At 48.9% G+C, this 25808-nt stretch overlaps 1 protein-coding gene across 1 annotated transcript in view; it reads left to right on the top strand.

The window, feature by feature from the left end:
- The window catches only part of ADAM19 (ADAM metallopeptidase domain 19), an 80227-nt gene that overhangs the window by 32029 nt on the left and 22390 nt on the right, over positions 1-25808 (top strand). The window contains exons 5-9 of the mRNA XM_066341459.1: positions 4905-4981; positions 15214-15406; positions 16062-16127; positions 20072-20143; positions 23864-24030. Of these exons, the coding sequence (XP_066197556.1) occupies positions 4905-4981; positions 15214-15406; positions 16062-16127; positions 20072-20143; positions 23864-24030 (575 nt within the window). The remainder of the gene's footprint in view (positions 1-4904; positions 4982-15213; positions 15407-16061; positions 16128-20071; positions 20144-23863; positions 24031-25808) is intronic.

Genomic DNA, 25808 nt, shown 5'->3' with positions numbered 1-25808 from the left:
GACCTTTCTGGATGGGGAAGGAGTTGGCCATGTGGCCAGTGCCCATAGAAGGCACGTTGGCTGTGTCTTTTCATCTCTGAGGATGTCCAGCTGCAGTGTGTCTGCACACCCTTCTTCAGTGCCGCTTGGTCAAAGCCTCCTTCCTTGAGATTTCTGCCCTCTGCCTCCATGGAGGTAGGGAGGGGACAGGCATCCTTCGAAAGCCCTAGCCACGAAGATCTCACAAAGCCCCGCCCCTGCGTTCAGCTCCTGAACTGATACACCAGCAGCTCAAGAGTGGGTCTCAGTGCACAAGTCTGCCATGAGCTCACGCTTCCTGCTCTGAAAGCCCCCTCAGGGTGGCCCCCTCAGGCCAAGAAGCTGAGAAGGAATGCGATGACTTCATATACTTGTTCTTTGTGCTCTCAGAATTAGGCAGAGATGTTGTAAGGGCCTTTCAGAGAGAGAGGAATGGGCTCTTCCTCTCGTTCCCAGAATGCCCCTCCCTCATGAAGGTCTTGTTGACTGAAGTATGGCACAAGTCACTGTTTTCTTGCATCCCTTGCTGTGGACAGCCCAGACCCCACCCGGCCCAGTGGGGCTCCCAGTTGGCTTTCTTATTTGGGAACTGAAGACTCAAAGAGAAACAAGAATAAGATAAACCAACCATTTAGCTGCCCTTGACCGAAATGTTGAGGACCACGCTCTACTACCAAACTTGGCCTGGGGCAATGGGAATTCTGGGAACCTTATCAAACTCATCAGCAGGGCCAGCGGGGTACGGCCTTAATCTGGGTCAGATCACTGGGGGAATAGATCCATGACTGTGTTCCAGTAGGAAAAAGTTACAGAGTTTGGGGTCTGAAGCCAGGGTTTTAGTCTTGGCTTTAACTAACTGTTTGACCTTAATCAACCCTTTTTGACTGCACTAGTGTTGTTTCTTCTTCTGAAATTGGATCTGCTAAGATCGACTCTCAGGGCTATAGAAGGGTAAGATGAATCAGTGGTTTTATGGGAATTTATAAACATCTCTTCCAATGCCACAGTTTACAGATGAGAAGATTGAGTGAAAAGAAAAAGTAACATGTCTGAGTTCAGATAACCAGGAAAATGGCAAGGCTTAGATTAGAACTCACATATCTATAGGTACTTGAAGGTAATGGTTTTGACAAATTAATTTGTATGTACTTTGCTGGATCTGCTTTTCCTGGGAGAGGCAGAGAGAGCACGGAGTCTGAAAGTCAGGAGGCTGCTGGGGTTTAAATCTCCACTTTGCTCTGTGGCTTTGTGAATGACAAAACCTCTTCTACTAGTTTCTCTTTTTTAAAAAAATGAGAATAATAATAGCTACCTCATAAGGCTTTGGTCAGAATTAAAAAGAAAAATCTGTATAACTTGTTTATCCGATAGTAAAAGCTAGGCAGATGTTAGCTCTTCTTGTTACTAACACTGAACGGAGGTATTATTATTATACATGTGATGATGTGTGTGGAAGCCCTTTGGAAATTTAAGGCATGTTGCAAAAGTCAGTTGTGATGCTATTTGGAGAGCACCCAGGCATTGAACACTGTTTGCATCAGTGCAAAAATGGGAAAAGGTGCAAGGACTCTTTCTGCCCACTCCTGGATCTGAATTCTCTTTATTCGTAGAATAACCAGGATTTTTGAAACTGACCCTATGTCTCTGAACAATTTGACTCTCCATCATTCCAATATCTGTGAGCCCCATTAACCTCATACTGACTCGCCCCCTTCTTCCACCCATGAGTGATCCTAGGTTTTAGAGTTCTCGGCCTCGTTGCTGAGGTCTAAGGATCAGGTTTAGAACTTGAATGCTTGGCCTGACCTGTGGTGGCGCAGTGGATTAAGCGTCGACCTGGAAATGCTGAGGTTGCCGGTTCGAAACCCTGGGCTTGCCTGGTCAAGGCACATATGGGAGTTGATGCTTCCTGCTCCTCCCCCCTTCTCTCTCTCTGTCTCTCCTCTCTAAAATGAATAAATAAAAAATTAAAAAAAAAAAAAGAACTTGAATGCTTGACAACGTGCCTCCAAGGTCCCTGAGCCAGCAGTAGGTGGGGAAGCCACGTGACAGGCTGGCATTTGAAAGCAGATGGAATCCTGGCTAGAAGGAGGGTTGTGCCCACCTCCCTTCTTTCACAGGGGCTGTAGGGGGTCCCTGGCATGGAGGCTTTCCTTAGAGCCCCACTAAAGGTCGGGGTCTGAGTTGTTTCCAGTCCAGGAGAGTTTGATGCAAAAGAGGGGCCGGTGTCTGTCCCACCTGCTGACTGCCTGAACCTGAATGGGTGTGTCCCTGTTCTCGTGGTAGTAGTGTTTTGGAGTCCTCAGTTCTTGTCTTCTCTAAAGAAGGATTCCAGGTAAGAGATGGAGATAGCAAAGCAGGCCGTGGTTTAATGGCGAAGGAACGTATACTTGGAAGATTTCAAAGAGGGCGACTCAGACCTAACTGAGTGCCCCGCTTGGTTACAGAGTCAGGATTTCATGCTTACCTGGGCACCCTGCCCGCCTCCTGACTCCTCCTCCCTGGCTGGTCTGTTCCTGCCTGTTGCATGCACCCATCTCTCTGCCATTGGTGAGTGGCTGTGCACCCGTGGTATTCATGTTTTGAGTCCACATGCATGCTCTTTCTCATCATTTTACCCTTCTGTGTCTAGTGCCCCCAGTGGAAGGTCAGGGTCATACAGCAGTCATTGCCCTATTTGCTAGTCCCTGGGTGTGTGACTGCCCCAGGCTATATCAGGAAGTTTAAAACCACCGTCACCCACTGGGTTGACAGCTGATGTTTATGTTTAAGGTTGCTATTTCATTTCCCTCTCTGTTCCTCACCCAGCTCGTGTCTGATTGACTACCTACTCTAACGGGTGGAGAAGCCACCCTGCTGGCAACAGATGACCCGTAGGTGAAAGGGCACCCACGGAGACTGACCCTGAGTTGAGTGCCAGCCTGGCCTGTATCCTGTGATCTGGCCGCGTGGCTTCGCTGGGTAGGGCACAGAATTGGTGCCGCTAAGGCCAAAGATTCAGCCCCTTGCTGGGCTTCCGCTCCCTCAAGGCCACATTCTGCCTTTGACAAGTGATCGCTAATGTTTATTGCAGCTGCTCCAGGTCACGTGTCCTGCTCTAGTTCCTTGAGGTACGGTGTTCTCACAGCCTTCCCTGAGGTAGAGAATGAAGAAGCTGGAGGTCAGAGAGAGGTTGTGCAACTGTTTACGGGGCTGGTAGACAAGGAGCTTGCGCTCAGACCTGGCCTGGGCATGCCAGAGTGCTTCAGTTTAATCGTTAGGTTGTTGTCTTGCCCGGAGCTGGGCAAGAGACGAGCCAGAGAAGATAGACACTTGGATTAGTTGTCCCCTAGGTCACATTCCTGCCTTCTGGGGACCAAGGAACATCTACAAGCAAGTATGGTCCTGCTGATGGGTCACTGGGACTGTTCTGTAGGCGAATGCCAGAGATTTCAGTTTGGCCTGTTCAGGCTTAGGATGCTGGGGGAGGAAGCGTCCATGTCTGCAGATACACAGGTTATAACCTTAACACCTAGTCAGAGCCTGGCTCTGCCCTGGGGGTTTGACCCTCTCTCACCTCTGACCAGTTTCTCTCCCTTAACCCTTTGGGAAGGAGCTTGCAGGGATGTGTCCTTTGTCATCACTCCTCGCTGTGCCCGGGACGGTCCTGGTTTGCACTGGGTTTGCGCCCACTTGGCTTTACACTTTAGCACTCCAAGCAGTGTCCTGGTTTGCCTCCTCGACACTCTGGTTCTCTTCCTTATGAACCACTCTGCTGGCATCGCCAACTTTTATTTCAAGCCACTTTTCATTGCTCATAGTTGTATCTCTGTATGGCTTTTTAATTAAGATTGGCTTTCACCAGACCCTGAGTCCCATGAAGGCTGGAGCCGAGTCTGTTTGTCCATTGTTGTGTCTCTGGGGCTTAGCCCAGGCCTTGGCACTCAGCAGTGCTCCACAGCTGTTTATGGTCGTGGAGGAATCCAGCTGGGCTGGAGAGACCAGATGGCCCTGAGACCACAGACTAGAGAGCAGCATCCGACCTCTGCGCCCGGGGATGCAGGTTCCAAGTTCAGTCTGCTCCCGGCACGCAGCGATTCTGGAGAGGGACAGAGAAGCTAGGTCTGTTCGTTTCCTAGGGCTGCTGTAACAAAGCACCATAAACCTGGTGGTCTAAAAGAACATAAATGTATTCTCTCTAGTTGCGGAGGCTAGAAGTCCAAAATCAAGGTGACGGCAGGGCCACACTTCCTCTGTAGTCTAGGGAAGAATCCTTCCTTGCCTCCTCCTAGCTTCTGATGTCCCCTGGCCTCCGCGGTACTCCTTGGCTTGCGGCTTCATCACTGACTTCTCTGTCTCTATTACCACGTGGCCTTCCCTGTGTGTGTGAGTGTCTGTCTGTTTTGTATCCCCTTCATAAAAAGACACCAGCCCAGTATGACTTCTTCTTTACCTAATTACATCTGCAAAGATCCTATTCTGAATAAGACCACGTTCTGAGGCTCTGGGTAGACATAAATATTCAACCCTGCAGGGGGTCACAGAGGTGACTTCCATGGGGAGGCAGGCTCTTCAGAAGCCAGTTTCCTATGGCCAACATCCTGTCATGGAAGAGCTCTGCACTACCTCTGGGATCCTGGTTTTCCAACTAGCAGATGGGCCTTCGGCAGACCTCTTTGTTTCTCTAAGCCTCAGCTTCTTCATCTGTTCAATGGGGATGATGACGTCTGCACTGTCCCACCTCCCAGGACTGTTACGAGAATCAAATAGAATAGAGGCTTGGAAAGCTCTTTGTGGGTTGAAGGTTTAAACGGGGTATATAATCATCCATGACCTTCATGAGACATTAACATTGCTGCGTTTACCTGTATTCTTTGGCCTAACCACCTCCCCTTTCTCCTTGCTAGGATCACTGCTTTTACCATGGGACGGTGAGGATGGCAGAACAGTCCAGTGTCACGCTCAGCACCTGCCGGGGGATGAGGTAAGAGGCCCTGACAGTGCCCAGAGACACCTGGTGCTCTCCCCAGGAATGGAATTTGCAGGACAAGCAGGGCTCGCCTTGGGCGGGGACCTGAAGAGGCTGTCCATGGAGATGGTATGCAAGCCAGTTCTGAGAAGGGCCGAGCTGGGCAGGGACTCGAGGGACATGATGGTTCAGTGTTTTCAGGTTTGGTAAAGCCAGCCGAGCAGCAGGCAACAGCCACTGAAGAGACAGCTCGTTGTACCCAAGATCCTAAGAGGAGGTGTGCGTGTGTGTGTGTGTGTGTGTGTCGGTGCAGGGGAGGACAGGAAGCACAGGAGTCAGTCAGCAGGCAGAGGGGAGGAGGCGGTGTGGCAGAGTCTTTATTGTGGTTTCTTCAGGAAGGAGCAGGCAAGGCTGAGGATTGGTTAGTTTAAAGAATTTCAATGGGATCTGGGCTCAGGGGCTGTGGCTAGTTGTTTGGTCCCTGGCCTAGGGTGAACAGGGCAGCGGGATAGTGACCCAGAGGGTGAAAGCCACATTTTAAAGGGCTGCTCACTAGTGAGCTGTTTCCTGCCTCTAGGAGCTGGCTAACCTGGGAGGTAGATGGCAGAGCGTCAGAATATGAAAAATGAGAGATGGGGTTCATACTCTTGAAACTGATGAGTGTAAGCATTCGTTCCTACTTCTCCTTTGCTCCTTTCTGGTAGATGCACTTGAAGCAACGGAAAAGGAAGTGGGCAGCTGGTGAAAAGAGAGGGTAGGAAGAGAAAGGAGAAGCAAGAATAATTTTCTATTTTTTTCCCCTTTTTTTCCTAAATGAGAGGAAGGGAGATAGAGAGACTCCAGCATGCACTCTGACTAGGATCCACGTGGCAACCCCCGTCTGGGGCTAATGCTCTGCCCATCCGGGGCCATGCTTGCAACTGAGCTATTTTTAGCACCTGAGGTGTAGGCTTCATGGAGCTATCCTTAGTGCCCAGGGCCGATGTGCTCAAATCAATCAAGCCATGATTGTGGGTGAGGAAGAGAGAGAGACAGAGAGAGAGAGAAAGAGAGAAGGGGGAGAGGGATGGGCAGGGAGAAGCAGATAGTTGCTTCTCTTGTGTGCTCTGACCAGGAATTAAACCCGGTATATCCACACACAGGGCCAACACTCTACCACTGAGCCAACTGGCCAGGGCCAGTTTTCAAGACAGAAAGTTAACTGAAAAATTTCCAACTAGGTGGCACGTTGGAAAGCGAGTGACTCTTCATCCTCTCAGCCAGACTACCTGGATTTGAACTAGTGTCAGTGTAACAGCTTGGTGAACTTGGGCCTTAATAGCCTCACTTGTAAAATGTGGATAAGAGAAATGTACCCCGAGTGTCGTGAGGATTGGGTGTGTTGAGAGGTACCTAATGTGCACAACTGGCTGTCACATAAGAGCATGCAGTCAGCTCCTAGATCCTTGGCCCCTGGTGTGGCCTGCAGCGGGGCGGCATCACCCGGAAGCTTGTCCAGAATGCAGTGTCTCTGGTCTCACCCAGACCTACTGGATTCTAATCTGCATTTTATCAAGACCCCCAGGAGATTCGTGCGCACATTATAGTTTATCTCTGAGAGTGTGTGTTCCTTGACAATACGAATTGTATTTTGAATATCTTTCTCTCCTCCTGCCTACCCAAGTGCTTTGCATATAGTAAGATCTATACATGTATATTGAAGTAATATCATTGATTTAGACACTCCCCTCCTTTTGGAAAAGAGATTATCTGAAAATCCTATATTTTAGTTGCCTATATAATTGCCTGGGTTTTAATGTGATATCTATACTCATTGAGTTGATAAAATGTCTCTATGGAAAAATAAAAAAAGAAAAAGTACTTATTTGTTGTATCTGCCAATATGCTGGTAAAAATAATCCCACCATGACCAACATGAAGCTATCAACATGATGTTACTAAAGGCAGAATTGGAAAGTTACACGTACTGCCTCTCATGGGCCAGTAGCTATTTCCGCTGTGTATATAGCCTTCTTTGTCAACTGATTCATTCAACAATTGTTTCTTTTTTTTTAAAAATATTTTATTTTTTTACAGAGACAGAGAGAGAGTCAGAGTGAGGGATAGACAGGGACAGACAGGAACGGAGAGATGAGAAGCATCAATCATTAGTTTTTCGTTGTGCATTGCGACCCCTTAGTTGTTTATTGATTGCTTTCTCATATGTGCCTTGACCGCGGGCCTTCAGCAGACCGAGTAACCCCTTGCTCAAGCCAGCAACCTTGGGTCCAAGCTGGTGAATTTTTGCTTGAACCAGATGAGCCCACGCTCAAGCTGGTGACCTCGGGGTCTCGAACCTGGGTCCTCCGCATCCCAGCCCGATGCTCCATCCACTGCGCCACCGCCTGGTCAGGCAACAACAATTGTTTCTTTCATTCAGCATATTAATACTAGGTGCTGCTCTATGCCCATGCCCTATGTAGGTAGAGGAAAGCAGGCATTGGAAAGTACTTTCTGAGCCCTCAGTTTCCTTATCTGTAAAGTGGGCATCGCTGACAGGCATGGTAGAGAATAGGAGACACTATGTTAATTCTACAGCACTCTGCAGGCGTGCAAGATTATTATCGTCTTACACCATTTTATAACAGTGAATCCGTGTTTGGATTTACCAGGCTCGCATGCAAATGCAATGCTGCAGATCCCACGTGTTTGTTTATACATTGGGCCGTGTCCCCTCTGTAAGGCTTTGTGGTGAGTCAGCCGGAGGGAATTAGGCAGGAAACAAGCTTTGGCTGGGAGGCCATAACAGTGGCTTCCAATCCCCCACTCAAGTGACTTGGTTGAGCCAAGCCTCCCGGTGGTGTTTACAGGCCCAGCCAGGGCCACCTGCAGTCTGCAAGTAAACAACCATCTTTCCCAAGAAGAAGGAAAGGGAACATGCAGGTGTGACTCACATCTCTCTGCCCCTTCCTCTGTCGCCTTGGTCTGGAGTGGTGGGAACTTGGCTTGGCCTCTTGTAAATCATTCCCGCAGCCATACTGACAGGGGGAAACTGGAGGAGCCGTCCATGTGTTTCTGTTTTGCATGCTTCCCTCTGGTGGGGTCCACCCGCCTGACTTTCCCAGCCGCTCACTGCACACCTTAGGAAACCAAGGGCTCTACTGATTTAAGAGCTGGAGACTCATGCCAGATGGCTCCGTTTGGACTCGGGAGGAGGAGCAGCTGCAGCCTTCAAACCCATGTAACACCCGTGTCTCCCCCACTCCCCGGGGCTCATGAAGCGATAAAGTGATGCCGCAATGGAAAATCTTTTTAGCCATCGTGCTTCTCCTGGAAGCATGCTCCTTATGATTGGAGAAGAGAGGTAGGACTTACCCCAAGTGGGACCTTCAGGCTGATGAGACAGATGCAGAGCAGTCAGCTGAGTTTCGAGATGGTTGCTGGGCCCCCTCTTCACTCCAGTCCTGTTCTTTAACTACTTTAATTGAAGAAGTAATATATGATCGTAGTAAAAAAAATATAACCTTCACACAGTGCAAGAGTGGACAGTGAAAGGTCTTCCTCTGAACTTACAGAATCTCTCCTCCCCCCAGAGCAGCCATTGTCATCAGTGTTTTATGTCTCCCGTTAGAAATAGCCCTTAGAGACCAGAACACAGATATGTAATGCAGTTCTTTGTCATTGGTTTTGCGCCATTGGCCCTTTTGAGAATTGAGTAGCAGCTACAGATACTTATAAACGACAGCAGCAGAAAGATGGGGCACACGTTCTGGTAGGGGTGGCAGGTATCCATAACCCTCAAGCTGGTCTCCGATGAAGGACCTTTTCTCTGTCTATAGGACTTCTCACGTGCACAGATGCTTTGCAAACTAGTGCAAAGTGGAAATGTAGAGAATGATGGTTATTTGTGAGGAAGTCGAGCTCGCAATGGGCCGGAGTGTTCTTGATTGGACCTGTGGGATGTGGGGGAGATAGTCGACATGCGTGCATGCTGTGTGTCCCTAGCTCACTATTAGCAGGAGAGGTGTTGACTGCAGTAAAAACATTTTTAGAAACCTGGTCAGTTTATTTTTAAAGACACTGCTTATTAAAAATTATCATTGCATATCTAGTTAAATATTTAAATAATACAGAGTGTGGAACTTAAAAAGTAAAAGTCCTTTATCCTGTCCCACTCTCAACCAATCCCATTCCCCATCTGTATTTCCTGTTGGGGGTATACGGAACTGAAATAAATAATTGTGTGTATATATGATTTTTTAAAATCCAAATGAGATGACCCCATACATACTATTCTGTAATTATTTTCTTCACTTAACAAAAAAAAAAATTTGAAATAAGTTGAAATCACAAACTTCATGTAGCAAATTCTATAGTTAATGGATTGACCTGAAATGTTCTATACATATCTGTCCATATCCTTATCCTCGTAAGATCTATTCTATAGTCAAAGAATTTTCTTAAATGGATTTTATTTTATTTTTTAAATTGTTTTTCCTTTTCTTGTGTTTATTGAATTTATTGGGGTGGTGTTGGTTAATAAAATTATACAGGTTTCAAGTGTAAAATTCTTTTTTGTGTGTGTGGCAGAGACAGAGAGAGAGTCAGAGAGAGGGACAGACAGACAGGAAAGGAGAGAGATGAGAAACATCAGTTCTTCATTGCGGCTCCTTAGTTGTTCATTGATTGATTTCTCATATGTGCCTTGACCAGGGGCTACAGCAGACCAAGTGACCCCTTGCTTGGGCCAGCAACCTTGGGCTCAAGCTGGTGAGCCTTGCTCAAACCAGATGAGCTCACACTCAAGATGGCGACCTCGTGGTCTTGAACCTGGGTCCTCCACATCCCAGTCCGACGCTCTATCCCACTGCACCACCGCCTGGTCAGGCTCAAGTGTAGAATTCTATAATACCTCATCTGTGTATTGTAGAGTGTGTTCATGGCTCAAGTCAAGTCTCCTTCCGTTATGTAATTTCTGTTTTCAATTTAACATTGTGTCTTAGGCACACATAGTTCTATCTCATTCTTTTAATAGCTGCATAGTTTCTTATGTACTAATGTCTGGCAAGTTTAATTACACAGAAAGTCTGTCAAAGGCACATCATAGAGCACCTGTAGTGATCTATTCCTACATTGTAGCAAACCTGTCCTCAGATCTCGGCGGCCCACGCTCACTGTGGTCGGACTCGGATTCTGTATGAGAGAATGTGACGCTGAGAATGAATAGAAGTGTATGCACAGGAATGTGCACGGATGGCCTGGAAGGAACTAAAATCTTAGCATCAAGGGACCCGAGTTTGTCATCTAGCTCCACACCTCCTGGCTGTGTGAACGCTGAGCTTTCCTCTCCCTACTTCATTTGCTCCTTATCTTTGTCTTGGCGGGGCTGGTGCCTCCCGTGGTCCTCACTCAGTTCTGTAGATGGTACCCGGGGAGGGAGCTTGGGACACAGTGTCTGAGCAGAGCCTCCACAGTACTGCGCCTCCTCAGGAGACCTGGGATCTTCCCCCTGCCCTAAGAGTAACTCACTAAGTGACTTGGGCAAGTTCCTTTTTCTCTGGGCTTTGGTTCCTCTCCTCTGAGAAAGGAGGGCAGACCAGCTCACGAAACGGACCCTCTAGCATGGGAAGTTCTGCACTGCAGAGACAGTGGGCAGAATCTCAGGGAGGTGGGCATCTGAGACAGAACGGGGTGGCCCTTATGCAGGCAGCCAGTCCTTATATGCCTGCCCCTCTGCCAAGGAGTGCCAAGGCCCTTTCCCCTTTGAATACCTGGCCTTCCTTATGCAGGATGGATGACAAGTGCCACCTCCGTGTCAGGCACAGAGTAAGCCCCCGTAGGAGAGGACCGTTAAGTTGTGACTGATGTCAGCTCCAAAGTCAGACAATTCCTGTCTCAAGACCTGATAGTTAGCTTCAGTTCTCCAGCATCGATTTTTCTCACCTGTAAATGAGAACAACAGTGGGTGATGAGTGCAACTTTCTCGAGAGCAGAGACCTTTTTTCCCCATCATGCTGCATCCTTAGTGCCTAGGACAGTTCCTGGCACTTAGTACGTTCTCAATACATCGGTTGAATGGCGATAGAATAAAATGCTTTGGACCCTCCCTGATGTATATAACACATGTTATTATTTTAATGTTACTTTGTTAGTAAACATTGCCGATTACTTCCGCCAATTATCCTAGCAACCCCGCGAGATGGGCAGCATTGTTGAGTGACGTACCACAAAGCAGAGGACAGCAGAGCCAGGGCGTGAACCCAGCTGAGCCTCACTCCCGGGCCATGGCACGTGCCACCCTAGGAAGAGCGCATCACCTGCCTGCCTTCTTTCCTCCTTCTGTGCTGCCTTTACAGTTTCCTGTACCTCCTCACGTGGATGCGAATTGGGGTTCAGGGGGAGGAAGGAAGGGTAACAGGGTGATTAGCTCCTAGATCCGTTAGTGTGTGTCCCCTGGGCTTAGCTCTGAATGGACAGATCCACAGGAAGCAGTCTGGCCGAGTTCCCTGAAGGGTGTATGTGGACCATTCCTGCAGTCATTCAGGGGTTAAACCCGAATCGCCCGCTGCCTGCCTGGCCTGCTCTGCCAAGGGTTCTCTGTACAATTTCATTTGTATCGAGCTCTTAACAATGAGGAATAGGATGGAGAGTGGAATGGAAGGTAGCTTGTGAGGTCTCGGCCACCCAGCTTCCTGGGCCCCCCTCCCATGTCCCTGGTGAAGCTTTGCCAATGCTTACATTTAGCAAATTAAATCAACTGAGGCTGCTAGGAGGATAAAGAACTGGTGAGTGTTTAGCAGGACTTAGGGATCGTGGCGGAGGAGGTCCCCAGGAACTAGAGTTTCAGAAACCCCCAACTGTCAAAGCTGGGGTTCACCGTACAGTGCTGAGGCTTGTGCCAACATCTCCCCATTCCCAGGCAGTCTGGGAGGATTGCAACTGTGACACGAGGTGAGTGAGCAGGGGCCACAGTCGAGGGACGAGGGGAGGGCCACGGAGTCTCTTGCTGGGAGGACTTGCAGTGTCCTTCTGAGCCCGTGTTTCTCACCTTGTCATCTGCCCACACCTGAAGCAGAATTGCTGGGGGGCCCTGTGAAAGGGTGGGCTCCTGCTGCACAGCCTGGGCTCCCGGCCACAGTTCCTGGGTGTGTCTGTGCAAGGCATTACTATGGGACTTGTTGAGAGTGCCGGTCCCCAGGCCCATGAATCCGAGGCTCCTCCCTCTGTATTTCTAATGCACTCTATAGAATATTCTAATATAAAGCTCTGGGCGATCTGATCCTGGCGACCTCTGACCCATAGGTTTGGAACTCACTGATGGAGACGGATAGCATAGAGGGTAAAGGCATGGTGTCCGGAGTCTACCACGCCTTAAATCTCTGGCCCCAGAGACTTGTGAGAGCTTGCTCTTTAATCTCTCTAGAGCTCAGTTTCCTCATCTATGGAATGGGACCCATGATGTAGCCTTAGAGCATAGATGTAGGAATGCAATAAGAAAGATGGTGTCGTACTTCACATAGGCCGGTGGGCAATGGCCACCACTTCTCGGAGTAGGGTTGTTGGTACCCATCGTTTGTGGCCATCTGTAAACTGGGTGTATCCTTCTAACCACTCCACAGGGGCTGTTGTGACAGAGGCTCGTGAGGTGATGGTTAAGGGTGTGGAACCTGCAACCAGACTGCTTAGGTCCTTACTACCTGTGTGAATCTGGGTCAGTTATTTAACCTCACTGAGCCTTTGTTTTCTCATTTGTACAATGGGGATACTATTTATAAGGCTCATGGAAGCTAATGTGAATAATAAAATATTCAGCACAGTGCCTTGTCCCATAGCAAAAACTCAATCAACAATAACCACTGTATTATTAACATCCACCCTGCACTGAACTTTGGCATGGTCTCTGTCCACTCGGCCCAGAGGCTTATTCTGGTGATACCCAGTCGGCTCCGCCGGAACTCTTCCCAGTCCCTCAGTGGAACCTTCCGCTCACTGAGTGTTATCTCCATAGCCATAGACTGACGCACACAAAAGCATTAGCTGGTTTACGGTCCGGCCCTCTGTTTGCAAAGTCTGTAGTTGTTGGGGGAAACCGGTGTGACAGGAAGGGCCCTGGTCAGCTGAGATGAGAAGATAGTTTGGGAGCAGGATGCCCGCAGCAGCTCGGCCTACTGCCCTTTCCTGTCCACACTCAGGAGCGGATGTGCCCCTTGCTCTTTGCCCCATTCCCACCCCCGGCTGTCCAGGGAGCACCTTGGGTGTCCCGCCAACGGGCCGCCCCGGGATGGCTCCGGGATTGCTGCGTCAGCCTGGGCGAGGCAGCCGGGAAGTCTCCCCAGCACTGGCCCCGGAATGAGGTCAGCCAGGGATGGATTCCAGGCAGGGCCGCTGCTGATCAGCCCCCGACATTGTCTCTCCTGGGCGCATCACAGGCTCTTCCCAAAGGGCAAAACCTAGGTGGGGGCCCCTAAGAACACGGGGCAGGGCTAGAGCCCAAGAAAGGTGAAGAGAGAGATCCTTTCGATTTGGAGCGCAAAGACTGATGTGGAGCGCTTTTTTTTTTTTTTTTTCATTTTTCTGAAGCTGGAAACAGGGAGAGACAGTCAGACAGACTCCCGCATGCGCCCGACCGGGATCCACCCGGCACGCCCACCAGGGGGCGACGCTCTGCCCATCCTGGGCGTCACCATATTGCGACCAGAGCCACTCTAGCGCCTGAGGCAGAGGCCACAGAGCCATCCCCAGCGCCCGGGCCATCTTTGCTCCAATGGAGCCTTGGCTGCGGGAGGGGAAGAGAGAGACAGAGAGGAAAGCGCGGCGGAGGGGTGGAGAAGCAAATGGGCGCTTCTCCTGTGTGCCCTGGCCGGGAATCGAACCCGGGTCCTCCACACGCTAGGCCGACGCTCTACTGCTGAGCCAACCGGCCAGGGCTGGAGCGCATTTAACTTTCAAATTCTCTGGGTGGATGAGAGCCTGAGGTTTTGGAGCGCATGAAATGCTCCTGGGGCCCCAGGGACTCATTGCTGGGCTTCTTCTTCCCCCAGAGCCCTTGCTACATTCCCTTGTATTCATTTCATTGCATCAAGGATGGCAAACACCTGCCACATGGGCCTCTACCCACCCTTCCATTGATTATTTGTAATAGTGATCGATAAGTCCTGGCACTCTTTCTCACCGCGTCCAGATAAGCCTCACCGGTGCCACCCTGCAGGCAACTGCGTCCAACCCATCAGTGCTGGGGGTGATGGAACCTTTCTGCTGTCTCTGTTATATAGCGTAGCGATATATTTCCATGATCAGACTCCAAGCTCCAGGCGAGCAGGCACTTTTTCTTATTCACTACTCTATCTTCAGCAACCAGCACGATGCCCGCCTGGCCCATAGCAGGAGCTTGGGAATTATTTGTGGAATGAATGAGTGTCTGTCCTCCAATGGGCTGCAAATTACTCAAGGACCAGGATTGTGTCTCGCTGACATCTAGTACAGAGTGAGGGCTCAGTGCGTGAAAAAATAGAAAACAAACATGTCTTTATTCAGCATTCAATGCTCGTATCTATAACCAAGAGGAAGAGTTCTCACACAGGCTTGGTTGTGGATGTCACTTTTCCAGAGAGCTGCCTTGCTGGCCCAGGGAAGTTGGGGCTAGCAGGAATGCCATCGGTGATGCCTCCAGCTTCGGTATCCAAGGACAAAGATACCTGACATCCCATTTAGTCATCCCGAGAGTCATGAGCTAGTAGATTATCATTTGCATTTACACGTGGGGAGACGGAAGGTCAGAGTGATTTAAGAGGTTTGTTGAAGAGCATTTGACGATTTCACGTTGAAGCTAAGACCAGGACTTGGGTCTCCTCATCCCCAGACCAGAGTTCTTCCTTTGGTCACCATCCCATTTTTTTCTGAGTCTATAAAAGTTTTGACCTACGCTTTGTCATATGCCCGTGTTTGGGTTTGGGAGGCTTTTTGGAATTTTGTCCCTACCATCATTTGTAGGTATTAACTGTCTCCCAGGTCAAGCCTGTTTAGAACCTTTAGAGCTTCTCTGCGCTCATTTTGTGACCTAAAATTGTGTGCCACATGTCACGGCCGTTGTGCGCGTCTCTGAAGAGGAAGTCTGAGTTTGCGTGAGCTTCTCACCAAAGGGCGCGTGATCCCACAGTAAGACTAAGAACTGATGAACACAACCAACTGTAGTGTTTTGCAGATGGGGAAACCGAGGTCCGAGCAAGGCCATCATCTCTGACCGGAGATTCTATTTCTCTCATTGATAGAGGACTGATCGTGGTGAGCAGCAACCTCAGCTACATCATCGAGCCCCTTCCCGATGGTGGGGACCACCACCGTATTTACAGATCTGAACATCTCAAGCTGCCTCCTGGGAACTGTGGGTTCGAGCACTCCGGAACCACCACCAGGGACTGGGGGCTTCAGTTTACAAATCAAATCAAGAAACGACCTCGCAGGGTGAGTTTTCATTCAGTGCAGGGGTCAACCTTGGGGTAGGCTTGTCCCCTCTGAGGACCCTTACTTTGGATCCAGGAGTAATTCTGAATGAAAGGGAGACGGCTAAGAAGGAGGAAATAGCTGTTTCTTTTATTCTAAGTCATTGCTGAGTGTGGGATATCCTTGTATTTGATAAAATAATGCTTTGGGGAACAATATTTAAAATACTCGGAGACGCTAATTTCAGAAACTTCAAAATGTGAGAAAAAAACAAAACAAAACATATGCTTTCCTTTTTGGGGTAGCCCCTTAACCATATGTATGGCCTGCTTGTGTTTATTTTACCGACAGCAGAGGTATGTGGTTTAAATGGTTTTGGGGAACTTGATTGTCAGCATGTTCCCTCACATGCCTAACTGTTCTTCCTGTTCTAAGCTGCCCACCCAGCTCATTTTGTCCTGAGTGTAAAGAAGGGACCCCGTGTCCCAGGGCAACCTCCGTGACGACCGAGATGGCGGGTGGAGGAGGGCGGTGGCGACCACAGCCGAAACTGGCTCCTAGTGCCCAAGCATAAAATTAAACTGACACCACTTCTCAGCAGTTTGTTGTTTTGTTTTTGAGATGAGGCCAAGCCTGCCATTTCCACAGCCCTGATCCGCTTGTATCTCTTTCTTAGATGAAAAGGGAAGATTTGAACTCCATGAAGTATGTGGAGGTTTACCTCGTGGCTGATTACGCAGAGGTAAGGGGAAGGCGATGGGTTTTAGCAGAAAAGGTGCCCCCTTCATAGCTTCTGTTCCATGCTTCCACCTGCTTCAGAGAGAGGCTGAAGCAGACATTTCTCTCCCGTTTGACATATGATTTGACCTTAAACCTGACGTAAGGCTCTTTTTTGCTATTTTAAACATAGTTGGGGAAAAAACAAGGAAATGTCTCTTCTAACCTGATACATTAATCAGATTAAAAAAAATCAGTACATTTCACATTATTTGGATTAATATTTCTTAGACTCCGTCTGAAGACCTTTAGGTTTTTGGGTGCTTATTCTTGGGGAGTCCCTGAATTCTCTGTAAATATTTAAAAGAACTTATTTTTTTTAAACACGGATAATACATGTATTCTGAATCATGTGATACAGTACAATTTTCTTGCCCACGTCTGGGTCCACTTTTATAATTAGGTTGGTGCTAAATGAAAACCTGAAGCTGTGGTTCCCAAAGTGTGGTCCCTGGACCAGTAGTAACGGTAGCTCCCGGGAACTTGTGAGAATGCAGATTCTTGGGCCATACCCAGGAACTACTGACCCCTAAACTGCGGGGCTGGGGCCCAGCGGTCCCTGTCTTAGCCAGCCCTCTGGGTCATTCTGAGACGCAGGCCAGTTTGGGAACTACTGACCTAGAAGATGAGCTGTTTGGCCTTTAATCTCACATTCCTCAAATCAGGGTCTTGCAGGCCTTGAAGTCTAAAATTTGATGAACGTTCGTCTCTCTCTTTCATTTCATTTATTCATCAACGATTTCTTGATCCTATTCTGTGCCAAGCACAGTACTTGGCCCCTGGTACCAGGGAGTTTACTGTGTACTGGTTCCCAGGGTGATAGATACCTGCTAAGATGTTCCATTACAGAGGATTAGTGTGCAGATGACGAGGGATCCGACTTGGTGCTTTTGCACAATGGGAAGGCTTCTCCAAGGCAGTGATGTTGAAGTTGACACCTGAAGAATGGGCCCAGGCCCCAGAGCCCACATTTGCCTAAATTAGCCGTCTTTAACCCCCCCTTCTCACTTTACATAGCAGCTCGACCACACCACTAAGCACGTGTTCCGGGCGGGAGTCATGCGGAGCCCCGCCCTCTCTCTGCTCTAACACTGCACACTCGCCTGGGGCTCCGCTTAGGACAGAACTCATCCAAGCTCCAGTCTGTCTCGTAGCCCCTCCACGTGGTTTAGTTACCAACTCCCCAAAGCCTCCTTCTAAGGTCCCTCCATCTAGTCCACAGTCCCGAAGTGCAGACCCCGGGAGGCAGTGCCGGATGGTGGCACTAACACGACTACGCTTCAGGCCGGAAGGTCTGCCGTCCTGTGCTGGTGGCAGGAGGAGGTGGCCCTGGAGCTGTTTTAAAGGGTAGGGAGTTGTTAACTGGCTGGAACGGTGGAGGCAAAGGGCATTCCAGGCCCGGGGAATATCGTGTTCTACTTTGAGAAGAGTTTTGCTTTCTAACTGATGTCGGTGTTGGTTGTTAGTGGCCTTTCCCCCCGCCTTGTGCTTTCCTTTCCAAAGACTGGTGTGTGTGGGGGAGTGGGGGGGGGGGGGGTGGAGGAGCAGCGTAGGAGCAAAATCCAAAGCTGATTTAAAAGCCCAGGCCAGGGGAGGATGGGAGGAGGTAACCACTGGGGTCCCTGGTGGGAGGGCTGCCGGAGGAAAGCCTCTGACCCCCCCACCCCCACCCCTTCAAGCGGCCTCTGGCCCTCCGCAGGCAGAAATGTATTCCTGACAATTCATCGGAAGGGATGGGAAGACAGGGAGGGGGAGGACTGCGTTCTCTGTGATCTGGTGCCGGGACAGGCCCGGTTCCTCCCCTGGGCTCTGTGCAGGGAGCAGGGACAGGGGAACCGTTGCTGCCCAGAGAGAGCGTTGTCAGCAGTGAGAGTGACAAGCAGCCACCTACTCCCTGGGCCTCTGCGGGAGCACCTGGGTGGGTCTCAGCTTGTTTCCGCAGATGAAACGGGAAACCCAGGGAGGGGGGAGGTGGAAGATGGGGCGTTGCAAGAGGGGACAGGGCAGCTGTAAAAACAGGAATACAGAGAGCTTGCATCATACGGACAGAATGTGAGATAACTGGGGAAGGCCAGGTGACACATACCCCCTGTTTCTACTTCCTCTGTCACTTAGAAAGTATAAGGTTGAGACAGTCCTTTCTTTAGGTCAGGGGTCTGCAAGCTCTAGTCTAGCCCATGGTCAAGTCCAGCCCAGCCTGTTTCTGTAAACAGAGTTTTATTGGAACACTCCCATGCCCACTGCTGTGTGTACTGTCCATGGCTGCTTTTGAGCTATAATGGCAGAGATGAGTAGTAGTGATGGATGGCTTCAAAGCCCCAACTATTTACAGTCTGCCCATTTAAGACAATGTTTGCTGACCCCTGCTTGACACTCTTCTGGACAACAGGACACATTCCTTAAGCTGTGGTGGTATTATCAGGCATTTGCTTGGAGGTTGGAGTAATAATATATTTGAAAGGCAGTGAAGTGTGACTCTGATTTTATAATAAATATTCACTAAATACTACAGCACTCTGCGCAATGAGACTCATTTAGAAATGGGATGACCCTATAATGAGAAACTTCAGGATTAACACCTGGTAAAGGTCCAAGTCACAATGCCTGACATTGCATTTAACTCTTAGAAAGCAGTGATGAAAGTGAAATGATTGACAGTTCTAGGGAAGCTCTGGAAAGTCCAAATGCAGTAGGATGGGAAAGGGTGGTTTTCTCCCTGTACCGTGGTGGGGACACATCCCATCACAATCAGTATCCCAGGGAGTTTGATTTGGCTGTTCCTTTTGTTTCTTGTTTGGATATTCTTGCTGGATGGGGTGGAGGAAGGGCATCAGGTTTGGAATTAAAGTAACATATATAGTGTGTATCCAAGGTAAATCAGATACGTACCCAGGTTTTATGTAACAATAACTGACAGGACATATGCCTATCCCTTGCAAATTTAGATCAGTTGTAGCAAATTTTATCTTCACACTGTGAAGCGTTCCTTCATCATTGCAGCTGAAAGAGATCTATCCTTTTGAGGCAGGAAGGATGAATGTGAGGATTCATACTGAAATGACCTCTTCCTGGTACCCATGGTAGACATTTCTAATTGAGCCCAGCACTCCTTCCTGGGAAGCCCCATGCCGTCTCAGAATTCTCACTGTAGAAGGCACGGCCAGTTGATCTGAGTGTCCTGCCCAACACAGCCAGGATCTTAGAGCCTCAATACCAGCACCCATTTTGTATCCCTCATGTGGCCTTCTGGTGCAGTTATTCTGTCCATGTTTTCTCAGCCTGTTTCAGTCATGTACTCCTTAAATACAGACTCCGCCATTGTTGTTGTTTCTGGCCCTCTCTCCGTTTTGATGGAAGCTCCTCCAGGCCAGTGCCAGGACCTCACACCTCATGCCAAGCACCATACCTTGCACAGAAGCAGGCGTTCAGCAACAATTTGACCACTGTTGATTGACCCCATGTAGGGAAGCCTGTGGAAATTTCTATGATGGTGGCGGCTTTATGTTGGGGTGATGACCAAGGCAGGGATTGGATCAGTCCCTCTTCTAAGGTCCCGTGGCACTTTGTGGGAAGCCTTCTAATTTGGAGGACAGGAGAACAAGGTTGACTTCAAGGGCTGGAGAAAGAGAATTCTATTCGCTACACAACTGCTGTATATCTCCTCTGTGCTCGGCACCGAGTCAGTAGTTGGGGCTACTGAGATGGACGTGATCCTGGCTCCACTAGCCCCAAGTGGGCACTGTGCGTGTGTGTGTGTGTGTGTGTGTGTGGTGGGGAGACAGCTGTGTAGGAATGACAGCTTATAGAAGCTGGGAGAAAGTAAAAACCCATTCAAAGACAAGTAATGGGCACGGGAGGGGTCCTGAGAGAGGTCCTGAGTATTTACCTAGTTCTGCTTGTCCCATTTAGTTTCATAAGAATGGACGAGACCAGACTGCCACCAAACACAAGCTCATGGAGATCGCCAATTACGTTGATAAGGTGAGACCAGGTGTGTACCTTGTGGGAAAGGTGCCACATTTCAGAGGTCAGGAGAATGAGCAATACCTGAGCTGCCTCCAGAGGGACTGGCCGGTCCAGCCAGTTTCCGGGAGGGAATAGCAATGTCACAGAGGCTCAGCGAGAGGATCTTGACCGAGAGCTCAACTATGTGACCATGGCCAAGTGACTCATCCTCTTTGGCTTGAGGTTTCGTTTTGTTTTGTTTTGAATTTACAAAATAGAGGGGTTGAGCTAAATCAATGGCTTTGGATTATTTTTTTTTTTTCTGGTGGGATCTTTTTATAAATTTAAATCTTCTGCCAGTATCTAAGTACTGTACGCCCTGACAGTGCTTACTTTTTTTCTTTTTGTAATGCTTGGCTTGAGCTTTGGTCGCCCAGACCTTCATTACAAGGAGGCATCCACTTCACAGTGGGCTATCTCAATAACTAGGGAGAGAGCTGGGGCACCTCCCTCCACTGAGGCTCCTTTGTTTTAGAGATCTTGGTTGATTTCAGTGACCACTGGGGCTACTTGTCTTTTTCTTTTTTTTCTTTTCCTATGCTTTAAATCCCCACTCTGTGTTTTAAATTTAGCAATAAAGAACAAGCCCTCAAAAACCTGAGTCCTCGCCCTTACCTAAATTTTAAAAGAAAAGCGGAACCCAGGCCCGCTCTCTCTCCCCCCACCCTCACCTTCCCCCACCCCCCTCCATGACCCCGTTGCTGAGTGGCCCCAGGTGTGCTATGTAATTTCCAGGTCTTGTAAGTAACAAATCTGTATCTTTTCGGTTTCCTGGTGGTTATTGCTGAAGGGAGTGTCGCAATCATGATAAGAGCCCAGCGCTGGTCTGGTTATGTAACACTGGCTATTACGAGGCTGAGACCACTACATAGCAGTCTGATGTAAGAGTCGGGTGAAGCACATGGCTCTGAGATGACGCGGGGTGAGGACTCCGAGCACTGTCCTCTCACCCCTCCCCTTCATCCCTGCAGCGGCTCCCGGGGAACCGACAGGACAGAGGAGCTCAGCTTAGGAATGCTTGAACGTTCTCTAAGGTTCCTCCCGGCTCCCAAGCCCAGGAATTCTCTGATTTAGGTGAGGACTGACGTAGGTCAGCAAGGGAGAGACGGACAGACTCTTAAAAGTTGAGGCGTGGGTTGTTTTGGGACCAGTCTGTACAGTCTCCATCTGTAAAAACGGTTCTAAAATTATTTCCTGTCTCAAAGACCGTGCAGATGTGTCACTTTCCTAGGGCAGGCCTTTGAAACATGCTCTTAGGAAATGCCCCAGTTCTTGGATTTTACTAGAACAGGCTGGCCCAGGACATGGAAATGCTTTGGTTTTTTTAATATATATATTTTATTTGGTTTGGTACAAAATGCAGTAAAATGGGTAACTTAGCCTCTTGATAGGCTGGTAGTAGTTTGAAAATGTAGATTTTAATATGTTTGGGGGTCACAGATCTCTTTGAGACTCTAAGAACATTTATTGTACAATTACAGGGCACTCACAGAACTTGTGAAGTTTTAACTTTGGGCCTGCTAGGGATTCATGGATCCCAGGGCAAAAGGAGAAAGCATTTTTCCCTGAACAGTAGAGTATAAAGAATTTAACTATTTTTTAGGGGTTTACAAGCAAATGTGGTAGCATACTGAAATCCTCAGGTGGACCAGTCTTTGCCGTCTGTTTTCATCCTGGTCAGCGGTCAGTGACTGGTGAAAGTCAGGTGCTGGTATTTCCTGGAAGGAAGGACTCCAGGGACACAGCCCAGTTCTCTCGCTAGCCCTCACCTCACTCAACAAGAATGGCTAAATGATCCTGCAACCCAAACAGTCAACATCTGGGAAAACAAGAAGAGCTTGTTTCCCTGGGGGGGGATGCAGGAGGCGGACCCTGTTATCACCCATGTGACATCTATTGTTCTGGAGGCCGGCAGGTGGGAGACTTGGCTGGGTCTCCCCTTTGTGAGCTCTCCAGCTGGTCTGGGAGATAGAACCCAGGGTCCCAAAGACGAGTGGAAGGAGAAGGGAGCCGTGAGCAAACCCCAGTCCGTCCTTGAAGGCCCGCAGCCTGGCTCGCTGGTCTGTTCTGTGAAGCCGGGTCAGGTCTCTCCTCACAGCTGATGCTCGTCATCCCTGGCTGGAAGGCTGACCTACTCTCTGAGGCTCGCTGACCCAGCCACTTGAACTGAACTATTGTTGAACCAAACCTGGAATGAACTGTGCTAATTTGCTGACTCATGAACGCAATCCAAGACGTTTTTTTCTTAACCATGAAAAAGCCAAGTTTAAGTCCGTAAAAAGCTCCCTGGTGCATGCCGCAAGTCCAAATTGGAATCCAAACCTTTCATTTTCTGTAATGACTGACCTGGCACGAAACGGGAAAGTAAAAATTTCCATTGCGATCAGCTGATGTTCTGCTGAGTCTGGAGCCCCCTTACGCTGCCGTTTTTGGGGGGCACGCGGATTGTGTGGATATAAAGACACCCACACTTAAGCAGCATAGCTCATGCATGGGCTCGAGGTCTGACCATTTTGGCTTTAATCCTGACTCCACCATCTTCCTGCTGAGACTTTGAGCAAGGCACTAACTAAACTTCAGTTCTTAGTACATAGAAAGTGGTCCAATTGTCCTTTTTAGCTGGGGCAGTAGCTGCCTAAAGCCGTCCAACTTTGGATTAAATGGTATCTCTTTGTTCATATGACCTAGACTTAGTCACTGCCTTAGTAGTCTTTAGGGCAGGGGTCCCCAAACTTTTTACACAGGGGGCCAGTTCACTGTCCCTCAGACTGTTGGAGGGCTGGACTATAAAAAGAACTATGAACAAATCCCTATGCACACTGCACATATCTTATTTTAAAGTAAAAAAAACAAAACAGGAACAAATACAATATTTAAAATAAAGAACAAGTAAATTTAAATCAACAAACTGACCAGTATTTCAATGGGAACTATGGGCCTGCTTTTGATGGTCAATGTCCGGTTCCATATTTGTCACTGCTAGCCTTAACAAGTGATATGACATGCTTCCAGAGACATGATGCGTGCATCCCGCGTCACCGGAAGTAGTACTGTACATGAGCCATGCCGCGCTTTGCGGCGCCGCCACATACAGCATCGCATCCTGTGCTCCTCTCACTGACCTCCAATGAAAGAGGTGCCCCTTCCGGAAGTGTGGCGGGGCCCGATAAATGGCCTCAGGGGGCCGCATGCGGCCCGCGGGCCATAGTTTGGGCACCCCTGCTTTAGGGTATGTCAGTCAAAGAATTCCTTATACCCACGCCTTCCAATAGTCAGCTTTGAAGAAAGCTCTCGTCCTTCTTATCTGTATATGACATGAAAGAGACTGTGTCATAGAAGATATGGTTGTAGCCTTAAGGATCCCGAGAGTCAAGAGTTTGAGTTGGATAGAACCCTGAAGATGACCTGGCACCTTAGAAGTCTTGGTTACAGCCTGTTTATGATATCCGTGATGAAAGTTACACACCTCCAGTGGTGGGGAAGGAAACTTTGAGAGTAAGCATATCTACCTACATGTAGATCGTTTATTTCCCATTTACTTCCAAAACGGGTGGGGACATCTCATAATAAAATATCCATGTATAATTGGGCATATCCACACGATGGAACACTGTTTAGCCACCGGAGATGTAGACGCTCCTTCCTAGCACTGACGGATGAAGGTGATGCCGTGTCTTTTCCGTTTTTACCGATCAGTTTTACCGATCCTTGAACATCCGCATTGCTCTCGTGGGCTTGGAAGTGTGGACTCACGGGGACCTGTGTGAAGTTTCAGAGAACCCGTACTCGACCCTCTGGTCCTTTCTTCGCTGGAGGCGCAAGCTGCTCGTTCAGAAGAAGCACGACAACGCACAGTTAATCACGTAAATAGCCTCTTTGCATTTGTATTGCGGTGGCCGTGGCTGCCAAGCCCCTGCCCACAGGGCGTGTGCTTTTGGCCCCTTCCTCTCCCGATGCCGAGTGTTGTTTGCATTAGGCCACCCTGACTCTCTGGTCCAGGTAATCAGGTGTTGCTCGACATGTGCTTTGTGCCCTGGAAGGCACACACTGGAAAAAGTTAAGGCGCCTAAGAGGTATAACAATCCCAAGAAGTATTCACAATCTAGATGAGAAAAGTAGGCCTGCACATGTTCAGCTGAGCATCTGGAACCATTTGGGGGTGTGTTTGGGCAGTGACTGACTGTTGGTCATGGGCAGCTTTGAAGCAGACTTTCCTCGGGGCTCGTCTGTATCTCCACGCTTTGTTCTAGCCCAGAGCTAAGCTCTCCGAGCAGGCACAGGCGGGGGTCCCGGGTTGTCCTTCACTTCCTCCCTAGGGGCTCAGGGGCTGACCGCCCAAGATAGGCAGAATGGCAGACAGTGTGGGAACTGTGTGTCTGGTGGGAGAGAGACATTGGGAAGTGGGGTGAGGACTGTGCTGGAGTTTCTTCCATCCCAGAGAGAAAAACAGAGGCACTGACGGGGGTCATGGTGACATGTGACAGTTCCCTGGGGCAGGGGGTGGTGATCATCTGGTATCCAAAGGTATTCTGAGGCAGTTACAACGAAAGATATGTACGTAATAAAACTATTTTTCTTCTGTTGCCTAAATATCCTTCTGAATCAACAGTCATTTAAATATTTTTTTTATTCTCTAATAAACACATGGCACATCCCATTAATCTTAAAACATACTGCTCCACTGTCCTTCCTAAGTGGTGTGTCTTTTCAGTTTAGGTTTCCTTTTTTGAGCCACAGATCATTTAGAAGTTATTATGTTATGTAGAAGTTTTTGAATAAAAAGCTTATTGAATTTTTTTTTTTTTTTTTTGCATTTTTCTGAAGCTGGAAACAGGGAGAGACAGTCAGACAGACTCCCGCATGCGCCCGACCGGGATCCACCCGGCACGCCCACCATGGGGCTGCGCTCTGCCCACCAGGGGGCGATGCTCTGCCCATCCTGGGCGTCGCCATGTTGCGACCAGAGCCACTCTAGCGCCTGAGGCAGAGGCCACAGAGCCATCCCCAGCGCCTGGGCCATCTTTGCTCCAATGGAGCCTTGGCTGCGGGAGGGGAAGAGAGAGACAGAGAGGAAGGCGCGTTGGAGGGGTGGAGAAGCAAATGGACGCTTCTCCTGTGTGCCCTGGCCGGGAATTGAACCCGGGTCCTCCGCATGCTAGGCCGACGCTCTACCGCTGAGCCAACCGGCCAGGGTCGAATTTTTTTAAAATAAGAAGTCCCAAGAAATAGCTGTACCAAACGCTTGGGCAGTGAGTACAATCACCTAGGAAGAGTCTTTGGTTACCAAGATGTTTGCCTGATCTTTGGAAGCCTGGAGTCCTGCTTTGGGCAAGACCTGGAATCTAGGTTTTCCCGCTGGACTTCTTCAGAGCCATTGTCTAAGTTTATAAAACAACCATGTATTTTGCATATTCCTTTTTATATTGTTTCTCTGAAGAAGAGTCTGCCTTGACTTCATCAAATATTTATTAAGCATCTATTGTGTTTCAGAGTCTATGCTAAGTTCTAATGATCCCAAAATAAATAAGAGTCTCAGCACTCAAAGATAATGGGACCCAGAATAAGAAGACAATCACGTCGATATAAAAGCACCACACAATGACTTTCTGCATAGATCCTTTAAATAAGTTGCATGTTGGTG

Source organism: Saccopteryx leptura, chromosome 6 (assembly GCF_036850995.1).
Source record: "Saccopteryx leptura isolate mSacLep1 chromosome 6, mSacLep1_pri_phased_curated, whole genome shotgun sequence".
NCBI classification, from domain to species: Eukaryota; Metazoa; Chordata; class Mammalia; order Chiroptera; family Emballonuridae; genus Saccopteryx; species Saccopteryx leptura.
Note: the sequence above shows the minus strand (reverse complement) of the source record. Positions and strands in the feature narration are given on the sequence as shown.